Raw genomic sequence first — 12,435 nt, forward strand, 5'->3', positions numbered from 1 at the left:
TTGTTGGAGTTCACTCGACAGCGTGACGAAAGATGTGCTGGACGACAGTATTTTTTTTGCAATGTATGGGAAACTTTTGCCATATAACAGTGCAGGTTATACAGCTCGTACGTTCTCAATGCGTACACTCGAACGCATGACTGGGTTTAGTCACAGCAGGGCCACCACGAGCAGGTAGCAATCAGAGTTATACACGCGGCCCCACTCTTCTACACTCATCAATATCACTCTTGTGCAGGAAGTAAACTATACTCTAAGCAAGTTTGAGTAAATATGGATTCAAAACTTGGTGCACAGCAGCAGCTTCTAGGAGAAACGCATTAAAGTCTGTATGGCAGTACTCAGCAAACCTTTAGTTTGTAAGCTATTAAGCTGTTTAGAAATCACAGGATTAACATTTTTCTTGCAGATAATGAAAAGGATAAACTTCCATTAATATTCCTTCAATAATACAAATATAGTGATGATTTACATATCATACATATCGGAAAGTAATCAATAAATACATTTTTATTCGAAGAACCACAGGAATTTTCTACAAAAAAAAAGAGAAATTAATACAATCCAGTTACGAAACTGTTTTCGTTTTCGTCGATGGGATAGATGGAGCGATTCGCGCAAGTGACAATAAAAGATCTTTCGAGCTTAGCAGTACAAATCCTGGTATTAGCAGTTCCGGAATTGAAGATAATATATTATATAAGCTGATCACGAAGAATGTCTGATATTCGCCGATATTGATTAGTGGAATTACAATAAACAGTAATAAAAAGAGCTGAAACTATGTAAATACACTTGGTTTAGTAGATTTAAAATAATGTAAAACAAAAATAACTTATACAACACTACCAGCTCGAATGTGGCGATAAGTACAACTTGTAATGACATCAAACGCTCTGCCCTTCCAGTTGTGTGGGTCTTTGAATGAACAAATGTTGAGCGAATTTTCTTCATCCATAAGTAAATAAAAACATGTAAACCAATTGACAGAAGTGAGATAACGATAGAGCAGTAGTTTGCAACCTAAGAACATCGATCTGGTTCACACTGAATGTTTGATCGGGACTTTGGTAACCAATTTCTTTTTTTTTTTTGGTTTTATATTTGCTTAGATGTTTACAAACAAAAAGAATCAGTGAACAGCTACTGACAGTGTCAGTACATTCCAAACCCTCGAGAAGAAAACTGCGCATGCGCGCCCCTGTGGAAAACATCTACGAAAATAAAGCTTTTTGCGAATTCAACGGATTCTGATAGTGTCAGCTTTCTCGAAGCAAATGCCGATTGAAAACTCCTCAGAATTAGTGACAGACTCAAAGAATAGCTGTCAAAGTGTAGAATAGGTGCATCAACTGCAATTTGCGCGAACGACTTTAAAACACTAATCTTCACTTCTTATTTGTACAGTTCTCACGTACATTAGAGTAAAAACGACCGAATCCTGATCCAGTTGTGTAAGCAGTTGCGCTCGAAATTGCGCGATGGAGTCAGCCGTCGCGTGTAAGCCTTCACAACTTCCTTTTGTCCCTGGATTCCCAGTGGAGTTAGCAATGGTCTCATCTTCGTGGCAACAGTTTCCTCCACCACTCCACCTCTAGCTCGACCTCTTAGCAGCATCAGGCTGCAGCTAGTTTTGATCCGGCTGCACATATATGTCCCAAAGCCATATGATACGGAAGTGTTGTGAACTCGCCTTTCTCTGTTAATTTGACGTGCATTTCTGAGCGAAATTGAACAAACCGAAGAAGCTTTACATGAAATCAATTTCTATTCACACTATAATACATATTACAGCTCGTCCAAATCCATAACCATCCGTAATTCGTTTAGTGGTACCTTATGCCCTGTGTACTACTTTCTTAAGCTGGACCAAGATTGTTATTGATCTTTATTCTGGCTAACGTTTCGGCGTCGTCGCCTTCTTCAGAGCCTGGAAAAATCAAAGACACGTGTAATCTACTCCCTCAAACGCCTCGTCATCCAACAAGATATGATTTAGCAAACAGATTATTTAAAAGCAACGTCAGAAAAGCAGACCAGCGCTCACCTTGATAGCCACGAAATCGTGATGTTAGCGGACCACCAGTTGTGAGAGTTGCGCCGCTAGTATTAACTAGTAACGATGCCCCCGCCTCTGACCCCGTAGGTCAAAACCCGCAAAGGTCCTGATATGGCGCCAGCTCGTTGGTCACAGCGATGCATTCTTCTTTACGATTCATGATAGGACTTTTGGCCGTGATATAAAACGCTTCCAATGTTTTTCGTGCTAGAACGTCTGATTCGCGTGCCAAGATAGTGACAGCTATCTTGAAAGGGGTGTTGTCATGACACTGTCTGCGATGAGCACCTAAAGGGGATGATGTTCTTGATTTTACGAGCCCGTCTAGGTGCTCCTTGACGCGGATACATAGTGATCTTCCTGTTTCGCCAATGTACTCAGCCCCACATAACTGACAGGTGATTAGGTATACCACGCAGTCACCCTGCCTCCCGCTTGGACAAACGATGCAATTCGGTGTCTCACAAAGTCTGTCATATGCGCGATTGCGGACTAGCTGTTGCTTCAGGTTTACAGGTGGTATGTCCACTACTCTGACTGAGTCTTGCAGACCCGCCTGTCGTAAGCTTGCTCGCACTGCATTGCTCATGTCATCCGAAATAAAAGGAAGGCAGAAAGGGATCTTTGTTGCTTGTTCTACCCTGTGGCACCGCCGCTCAATTGCATACAATGCAACAATCATCTATGTATCGGCAGTACAATAAAGGTTTGCGTTCCAGTAGGGGTTTTTCCACTTTAGACATGAAAGCAACGGCTAATGTAGGCGCAAGTCTTTGTCCCATGGCCAAGCCTCTAATCTGCCTATAGTATTGCCCAGACCAGCGAAAACACAAGAAAAGTCCAACACAAGCTGAAATGGACTCTTGCTTCGATCTCTTAAATAAACAATCCCAGTACATAAAGTTCACGAGGGAAAAACCTAAAGACAACTGGCTGCCGTTTCTCAATGTCCAGGTTCATTTGTGTAGGGGAAATTGGAAAACAAAATGGTATCGAAAACCAAGTTGTAAAAACATTCTGATTCACTACCAATCGGCGCACCCCTGGAGAACCAAAAGTCAGTCATTGAAAATATGTTTAAGACAGCGGCAACGGTTTCATCTGAAGCTCAAGGGCGCATTGCCTCCATAAACATGGCTAACCGCATTGCTCAGTCCAATGGGTACCCAGCAAAGGTCTCTCATTCAAATCGGAGCCATGCAATTGAGCGGCGGTGCCACAGGGTAGAACAAGCAACAAAGATCCCTTTCTGCCTTCCTTTTTATTTCGGATGACATGAGCAATGCAGTGCGAGCAAGCTTACGACAGGCGGGTCTGCAAGACTCAGTCAGAGTAGTGGACATACCACCTGTAAACCTGAAGCAACAGCTAGTCCGCAATCGCGCATATGACAGACTTTGTGAGACACCGAATTGCATCGTTTGTCCAAACGGGAGGCAGGGTGATTGCGTGGTATCGGGGGTTATCTACCTAATCACCTGTCAGTTATGTGGGGCTGAGTACATTGGCGAAACAGGAAGATCACTATGTATCCGCGTCAAGGAGCACCTAGACGGGCTCGTAAAATCAAGAACATCATCCCCTTTAGGTGCTCATCGCAGACAGTGTCATGACAACACCCCTTTCAAGATAGCTGTCACTATCTTGGCACGCGAATCAGACGTTCTAGCACGAAAAACATTGGAAGCGTTTTATATCACGGCCAAAAGTCCTATCATGAATCGTAAAGAAGAATGCATCGCTGTGACCAACGAGCTGGCGCCATATCAGGACCTTTGCGGGTTTTGACCTACGGGGTCAGAGGCGGGGGCATCGTTACTAGTTAATACTAGCGGCGCAACTCTCACAACTGGTGGTCCGCTAACATCACGATTTCGTGGCTATCAAGGTGAGCGCTGGTCTGCTTTTCTGACGTTGCTTTTAAATAATCTGTTTGCTAAATCATATCTTGTTGGATGACGAGGCGTTTGAGGGAGTAGATTACACGTGTCTTTGATTTTTCCAGGCTCTGAAGAAGGCGACGACGCCGAAACGTTAGCCAGAATAAAGATCAATAACAATCTTGGTTCAGCTTAAGAAAGTAGTACACAATCAAACTCTACGATGCCAAGATTCAAAGAAGGTCGAACTTGGAACTTATGCCCTGTATTTAAATTTCTCCGGAAACACCGTATGCAGTTTAAAGGCAGCGTGGTACGAAAACCCCAAGGAAAACATAGAGCATAGGTTGTATATTATGTCAGCGAGCGTGGACCCGCTCGATTCCTTCTCGCTGCCCTAAAAAAACGATGTGGGACCGCTCGAGTTCCTACGAGATACGATACGCGCACTGTTGTACATGCTCTGATCTTCTTAGCAGCTTATTCACTGGTTTTACTTGAGTATGCTGTTGAAGAGACCCTATTAATCCGTTCGCTCGTGGACGCAGCCCGTCCATGAAGGTGGCGTGTTGCTACTCATTTCCTAGGAAAGTATTACATTCTCTACACCTTTTTTTATGACGATTTGGGGAAGGTGACCAGAGATATGCTCGTTTCCGCAATCTACAACTTGAACTCTACGTTTTTCCAGTAGTTTCAGTACCACCTTCGTGATACCCTACCATTAGAAAATGGAAATTATTTAATCTGCGTTTTGTTGCCTGAAATCCGTTGGGAATCCAGAGTTTGCTCACCGTTAAAGCGACTGATGAAGGTGAGTAGTCAAAATATCCAAGACCATTAATATACGATCTCTTCATACTGCCAACTTTTACAACAACCACAGTAGTAGAAACGGCAATTAAAGAAGCCAGTAAAGCTAGTATCCACGGTCCAAATCTTAAGTAGTTGGTAAAGTTTAAAAAAAGGTCTACTGTTCCTGGATTTGGCTTCAACGAAAAAAATGTTTTCCATCTACTTTCTTCTTGAAATAGCTTGATCCCTATTCAAAAACTGTTTACTTTCGAGCGTTGGTTATCAGTGACTAACGGATCGTACCTGGATGAAATAAAACGTTCAAGTCTTTCAATCTTGAAGACGGAGAATCGATCCAAAGATAGTATAAAAATCAGTAGGATACTGCAGTACTTCACAAATATGTCTATATGTAAAGAAATTTCGTTCTGATAAATAAACGAATACGAGAAAAATATAGGTAAGAACTTCAGAACTAGCATTGATATACAATGAAACAGGAATAAAACAGAGAGCATTCCGACTAGTTTGAAAAACGCTGACTGAAAATATTGACTCATCATGAATAAAATGAGGAAAGGTACTTCGTGTAAGATTAATTTCCAGATACAAGTAAGTAGTTTGGGTTTTCTATTCTAACACTTTCAAACAATGACAACCAAGGGCTTTGTAGTTCCATTTTCTCTCGGCTGCACGGTGAAAAAAACAAGAAAAGCCTTTCACATGAGATCTCTCCAGTCTTATTACCAATATAAGTTTTGTGATTTTATTACAAAGTATATGTATGTGGAGCTAATATTTTCTCAGTATCTCTTTTCTCCGGAAGGTCAAGAAAATTACAATAGTGGAAAGTTTCTGCTAAATCAAATTTCTACAAGGTAGGTCTAGGCGTGCAAAAAATCAAATACTCGCAAACAGATCTATTAAAGTCGTAAAAGTAACAAATAATATGAAAAACATCCACTTACCTTGCATCGTTTCCGAGCAGAAACAATTGCAGCAATAACTAGAAGATTGAGTAATAGTGTCGTACCAAACATCACAACTTCCGCTATCCTCAAAATAAGTGAACTTGCGATAGAAACTTGAACCTTCTCCTCCAGGCTTCTACAAGATCCACCGCTACAGTGTTCTATGGTCCCAGTGCGATCATCAGTTAGAAAAGGAGAATCTTGTACTTGTACTGTGACAGTTACCTCTACCATGGTATGGAATCACTAACGTTCCTATAAAACAACACTTACCCGAAAGAGTAAGAAACACTTGCAAAATAAAGTAGTTTTAATCACAGGTATTGGATGCGTGACCATAGCGAAAAACGAGGTTAAAAACATTCCATTTATTAAAATAGCATTTAAAAAAGTGCCATTAGAATCGTACGCAAAAGCAATGATGACGGGAATGACAAATGGGATAAAAGTTACTCTTTCTGATCTTCCTAACTGGTCTCCGTATGAGTCGATGTTGACACCAATTTCATCGCATTGCTTCTCTCTTTAACAAAAATTCCTTTGAACAAATCCAGCATGCCTTTTGTGCCGAACAATATGAAAGCTGGAAGCAGTAACTCCGGAACGGAGCTGATGATATTATAAAAACTTGTAATAAAGTAGAGATCACTTTTATTAGCCACAAAAAAGTTTAACACAGTGAATGATCCTATGAAAACCTGTAAAAACCAACCAAGTTGTTACGACTCGAGAAATCAATAAATTCCGGAAAAGTACCTTACCACTTCACAAAGAACGGTGAGCAATACTTGAACACACATCCGCCGTTCTGCCTTTTTAACCGATGCTGACTTCGAAGTCAGGGCATTGCTTTTCTTCATCCAGACAAAAATCACAATGTGAAGCAAGAGCGATAGAACTGGGAAAAGAAGGAAGCAATGTCCACTTATCTAGAACAATTTCTAATTGTAGAGTTCCATCAACCTTTCACCACAACATATAGATTTCGAAAAATACTTTTCTCTTATCAATACCATTACATTTCCTAAGGAGCAAAAGGTATAACAGGCATGACGCGCGGTGCAGTTGCATAAACGACTGTGCTCGAAGCGGTGCGGCAAAACGTGGCGGTTAGAATCTACGGAGGACCTTTGCTGACTTCAGATCAGAATTTGCTGGGCTACGGCTGCCAGCAAATTTTGATCTGAAGTCAACAAAGGATCGATGGTTTTAACCCCCCCCTAGAGGCAACCAAGCCTTTCGTCCCGGTCGATAAATTGGCACCAGAGTTGCCTGGAAAGATAAAAGCACCACATAAGATAGATCGGCTGACCCGCCCCATTGTCTAGCGCACACATCCTAATTAGTTTAAAAGCAGCATACCACAAATCTGGGATCCATATACGGGGTCGTAGATTATGGAGACCGGGGTAGTTCCGATCATCTCTCCCTGAATCACTGCAAGCAGCCGGCCCCTGAATGCTGTTTTGTACGGCGCCATCTATTGCAGCGCGTCACATTTGCACGTGTAGCGTCCCTCACTGCCTATCGGGGCAGTCCGAATTGATTTTCGACGAATCGCAGGGCGGAGGCGGCGCAAGGGGTGGAGCGTTGCAATAGATGGGGTCATACAAAACAGCATTCTGAAGGCGGCTGTTTGCAGTAATGCAGGGAGAGATAAGCGGAATTACCCCCTTATACAGATACTCCATAATCTGTGACCCCGTATACAGATACTCCACCTGAAATACGCACCATCTCAGATTCGTGGTATGCTGCCCTTAAAAAGATAAAGGATAAAGTCACTGGGGTATCACTAGACTTGGGATGCACCAACGCGTTTTAATTAGTGATCGTTCAGGGTTTTGGAACGCGTACTTACCGACTGCGCTAAACCCTTCTAATCAAATTGTGCACAAAAATTAAAGGAGCTAGCAGTTACTGTCTAAAAACCTCACTTTCGTAAACCTGAAGGTCACCTGTAAACCTATGGAAACCGGAGAACATACAACGTAGAAATCCGGCGACTTCACAGAATCGACGAATCCTAGCCAGTCAACGTAAGTTCTCTCCATTTCGCACCACTTTATAACCATAACAGTTAAACCAGCGGCAACAAGAACGGATATGCATGGTAGCACGATAAACCGTAACCTGAGTGAACTACTATTACTTCAGAGACATTAAGAAATGCGGTTATACCATTACAAAGAAAAATGTAAGGAATAGAATACAACTTTCACATACCCCGAAAATAATAGCTCTTCCAACCGGCTAACAACAAGAACACAGAATCGATTAAGAGCAAGAATAAATATTAATAGAACTGCTAAATACCTTGAGAACAAATCAATACAAAGGGATAAATTATTTTGGTAGGGGAAAGATGTGTGAAAGAATGATGGCAGCGTCTTGAGTAATATAGAAATGAGTGAATGGAACACTAACAAAAGCGACAATAGTCGGATTAGTTTAAAGAAGGTACTCTGAAATAAATATCACAATTAGATAGTTCCAATCAATACTATAAATTCTAAAAATAAAAGAAAGAAATCTGATGAATTTCTGTGGGACTGACCGTGAAATTGCTTCTCGAAATGCTGATTGCAGTGACAAGTAATACGTTTAGAAGTAATGTAATAAGAAGAACTAAAAGTTCAATAATTCGTAGAACTAATATGTTGTACGTGTCAACTTCCTTATCAAATCGGCTATCACATCGACGCCTCGTGCAATGAACAACTAATAGATCTCTATCGAAATTTCTGCTTGAATTGTTGCTCGTGAGAAATAGAAGAGACATAATCTGAACTAATCAGAAAAAAATCATTCTAAAGGATCCATGTGAACTCACAAAACTTCCTAAACAAACACAAATTATGCATTACAGTTGTGACAAGAAAAACAGGGAGATAAAAACAACAAAAACACGAAACAACTACGGTATAAATCGCTTCACATACCGAGGAATAACCATGCCATGGAAAATGTAGCGAGAGACAACGGATAGCGACAAGGGAAATGCAGAATACTGTCAATTCCGTACCACTCATATTTGTCCACACTACTACGACGCAACGGGAACAAATCACGCATTTTCTGTGCGGGACACACACATCAATGCAGTCCTGCCTACTTTAAAGGCATCATCCCACGAATCTGAGGTGGTACGGATTTCATGTGGAGTATTCGTGTACGGGATCGTAGATTATGGAGAGGAGAGTGATTCCACCTATTTCTTGCTAATTGGCGTAAAAACGGCCCGAAAGATGCGGCGTTTGCACACGGCTGGCGCACTCCAATCGAACTCTTTGTAGGTAATTGCGTGCCGGAACGTTTGAAGCCGTATCATCCGGGCCGTTTTTTTTACGGCAATTAGAAAGAAAAGGACGAAATCACCAATCTCTTTCATCTACGATCCCGTATACTAATACTCCACCCGAAATCCGTACCACCTCAGAATCGTGGGGTGATGCTTTAACTGTTTACGCACGGTCTGCCCAAGAAATCGCGTTCGGCGCTGCCTTCCATTGTGCCGTAGATATACTTACATATAGTTGGGTCAAAACGACATGAAGCAGACGTGGACAGTTGCGTAAGCGGCTGCGATCGCAGCGGCGCGGTGGAGCGTTGCGGTTGGGATCGTGTAAGGATCCTCGCTACGGCCTCCCGCCCACCTCGATTTCAACCGCTGTCTCCACCGCACCGCTTACGCAGCTGTCCGTGTTTCATTTCGTTTTGACCTGACTACACGTTTGAAGCTGCGCGATGGAACCCTCACTCAACTCCAAAGCCGCAAAACGAGGACTGACTGAATATATTCGCAGACGAGAATAGTATCGCTTCAAACGCAACTGTATACGCAGAAATACCACAAATCAAGTTAGTTTTAGTGGACAAAGATATTTTGAATGAATTCCATGGGAATTTACTAATTATTAAGCGATCCATTTCAAGAAGAAAAAAGAAATGCAGACCTTCAAAAATAAAAAATGGAGACATAAGCATGTAGCAAATTTCTCCAATGCAGTTCAGCATTTGCACTGGAATATCAACTAGCTACGATACAATCACTTGATGATGTGGTAGTAAATAAGATTCAACGAATTACACGGCAATTGACACTTATGTACGGCGACAACATAGTGATTTTATATTAACGTTATAATTAAGGCGGACTGCTGCACACGCTAACAGAAAGCAATCGCCAGAAATCACATCGAGAACAAAAACGATACGATCTCATCTATTTACGGATGGGGATCTAAATGGAAGAAAAAATTGAATTACTCTAAAGCGATTTTCCAGAAGCTCGTCGCAGACCGCAGCGAGTCGATCTCTTGGTTGAGATTTCCTAAAAAAAATCCTTTTTTCCAGGGAATTCTTTCGTAGTTACTTACGATTCAAGCGATCAAAGGCATCATCCCACGAATCTGAAGTGGTACGGATTTCAGATGAAGTATTCTTACACAGGATAGTAGATTACGGAAAGGGGCGATTCCGTCCATTTCCTCCTAATTGCCGTTAAAAAAAAACGGCCCGGAAGATGCGCCGCGTGCACAGGGCTGACGCGCTCCAATCGAACTCGTTGTAGTAAATAGCGCGCCAGAACGTTCGAAGCCGTATCTTCCAGGTCGTTTTTTACGGCAATTAGGAAGAAATGGACGAAATCACCCCCTCTCCTTAATCCACGATCCCGTATACGAATACTCCACCTGAAATCCGTACCACCTCAGATTCGTTGAGTGATGCGTTTAAGTCAGAATGAACAGATCTAAAATATGGAATCGGTAATTTCAAGGTGGCACATTTTAAATAACCAGTCGGATAGAGGCCAACTTGAATACAGATTCGTTTACTCAAGAAGAATGAACAAAAAAAACAATAGGAAACAAATAATTAAATGCAAGAAAATGAAATACTCATTCCCAATCTCAAAACCTTACGATTAGAAATTGTAAGGAAGGTTACCACCATACTCCCACAAAAAAAAAATGCGTAAGATAAGTTTAAAATGAGTACGACATCAAGGAAACTATAAAGAAAAAAGGGTGCAGCGTCACTGCTAATAGATTTCGCTGAGACTACACGGTCAGTCGATGATTCGAAAACGCGCTGGACCCGACCAAGTTTTTTGTCCCACCTAGATTTAAAAAAAAATGGCACCAGAGTCGGTTAAGGAGGATAAAAGCACTTGATACACCGGCTAGGGCTCGCAAGTCATTAGCATTATTATCATTATTATGTATTAGTCATTATTATCATCAGTCAGGATAGTTACAAGTTCATAAACCTCAAACGAAATGAGTGCATTTGTGGGTCCCACTCGGATTGATAAATGTCAGACACCTTAATCCTTTGTGGAGAAACCGAAACAAAACAAAATAAAACCCAAAGAAAATACTCCACTCAAGTTCTGAAAATTGGCCGTTTCGCTTTGTCCGGACACAGTTTAGCGATTTTATAGTTCCAACTAACAGAAAGGTCGCGAGGTCTCACGCTTCTGGAAGAAATTTGAGTAGGCACTGGTTCATATATGAGTAGGAGAACAGGAAGGGAGCATGTGGAGCCGGAAAGAAAACAATCCTCCGCCACCGCTCGGGCAAGCATACATAGTTGTCGACGAACTTGTTCAACTGACTGAGCGCAACGCGTCTACTTCAACACACGACTCTTCGCTCACTAACATACATTCTCTTTGCTCTGTTATGCTACAATCATACGAATATAACGCTCATGCCCGCAGATCTCCTTAATCGTCTTGAAAAACGGCGTGTGAAGTGGTCTCACTAGCCATTCTTTCCTACGAGACACATTACAACGCACCATCTTTGTGCGTAAAGCGGTTTTCTCAGCAACCTATTCATTAGCTATATTTGAATAGGCTGATTAGAAAAGCTTATTGATTCTCATCCGCTCGCTCGTGGACGCAGCGCGTGCACAAGCGTGGCGCGTTTCGACGTGTCTCGTAGGGAAGAAGGTCATTGGGGCGATTTCCAACGTTCTTCTTAAGAGGCATTAGGGGAAATTGCACGTGAGCACAATCAGGACATTGACCTAAACCCCGAACTCTACTTTTCCTTGGATAGATCCCGGAATCGTCAGAATGCCTCTAAGAGCTTTGGGACAAAGAGCAAACTATTTAGATACTTTTTTTTACAAGTAAAGAATTTACTGAAATAAATTAATACGTTAATTCATTTGAAACTCAGGCGATGCTGTGATAACAAGAATAAATAGAAAACAAAGCTTTTGTTCTATGTCGTACATCATTATTTGTGTTCTCAAACACAGTTCCCGAGTAACTAAAAACAACTATTTTTTGAAATTTGTTTTTCTGTTTCCAATAACAGCAAGGGAAAAAATTTGGCAGATTCTACAACTGAGATTTCCCCATCTCCAGTTGACATTTGGAACACATCCTATTACCCATTGGCTTTATTTTCCCTGAAGTGTTTTATTGAAAGGGTTTATAACAACATGACTGGTATTTCCAGAATTTTTTGTCTTTTATTGATTGATCTCACGATCATGTCAAGCTGACAGTATTCAGCATGTCTAAGAGTGGTAAGAGTTTTCTACAGGGAGTTCGACTGGAGCGCGCCAGCCTTGTGCGGCGCCGCACCTTCCGGGCCGTTTTTTACGGCAATTAGGAAGAAATGGACGGAATCACGCCCCTCTCCGTAGTCTCCAATCCCGTATACGAATACTCCACCTGAAATCTGCACCACCTCAGATTCGTGGGGTGATG

General features: G+C 41.8%; 3 protein-coding genes across 6 annotated transcripts; all 3 read right to left on the reverse strand.

The window, feature by feature from the left end:
• Positions 1–253: 253 nt before the first annotated feature.
• On the reverse strand, positions 254–5,939 carry RB195_011875 (uncharacterized protein; the record flags this gene model as incomplete). 2 transcript variants are annotated; one of them, XM_064193476.1, is made up of 5 exons in its annotated part: positions 254–350; positions 836–1,023; positions 4,734–4,878; positions 5,038–5,276; positions 5,703–5,774. In XM_064193476.1, the coding sequence occupies 5 exons, from the start codon at positions 5,772–5,774 to the stop codon at positions 254–256; spliced, it is 741 nt and encodes a 246-aa protein (XP_064051059.1). The 2 variants fall into 2 exon arrangements, with proteins under 2 accessions (XP_064051059.1, XP_064051060.1); XM_064193477.1 differs by lacking the exons at positions 254–350; positions 5,038–5,276 and adding exons at positions 569–775; positions 5,826–5,939 and having other exon boundaries at positions 850–1,023; positions 5,703–5,740.
• On the reverse strand, positions 2,148–2,648 carry RB195_011876 (uncharacterized protein; the record flags this gene model as incomplete). The annotated part of the gene is made up of 1 exon (XM_064193478.1): positions 2,148–2,648. One exon carries the CDS (start codon positions 2,646–2,648, stop codon positions 2,148–2,150), a length of 501 nt encoding a protein of 166 aa, XP_064051061.1.
• A 271-nt stretch (positions 5,940–6,210) lies between the features above and the next one.
• RB195_011877 (uncharacterized protein) lies at positions 6,211–8,780 on the reverse strand (the record flags this gene model as incomplete). Of its 3 annotated transcripts, none has more annotated exons than XM_064193481.1 (7): positions 6,211–6,288; positions 6,467–6,634; positions 7,694–7,838; positions 7,932–8,021; positions 8,133–8,170; positions 8,263–8,333; positions 8,648–8,780. In XM_064193481.1, the coding sequence occupies 7 exons, from the start codon at positions 8,778–8,780 to the stop codon at positions 6,211–6,213; spliced, it is 723 nt and encodes a 240-aa protein (XP_064051062.1). The 3 variants fall into 3 exon arrangements, with proteins under 3 accessions (XP_064051062.1, XP_064051063.1, XP_064051064.1); XM_064193480.1 differs by having other exon boundaries at positions 7,643–7,838; XM_064193479.1 differs by lacking the exon at positions 8,648–8,780 and having other exon boundaries at positions 7,932–8,170; positions 8,263–8,487.
• Positions 8,781–12,435: the final 3,655 nt, after the last annotated feature.

Source organism: Necator americanus, chromosome III (genome assembly GCF_031761385.1).
Source record: "Necator americanus strain Aroian chromosome III, whole genome shotgun sequence".
NCBI lineage: Eukaryota > Metazoa > Nematoda > Chromadorea > Rhabditida > Ancylostomatidae > Necator > Necator americanus.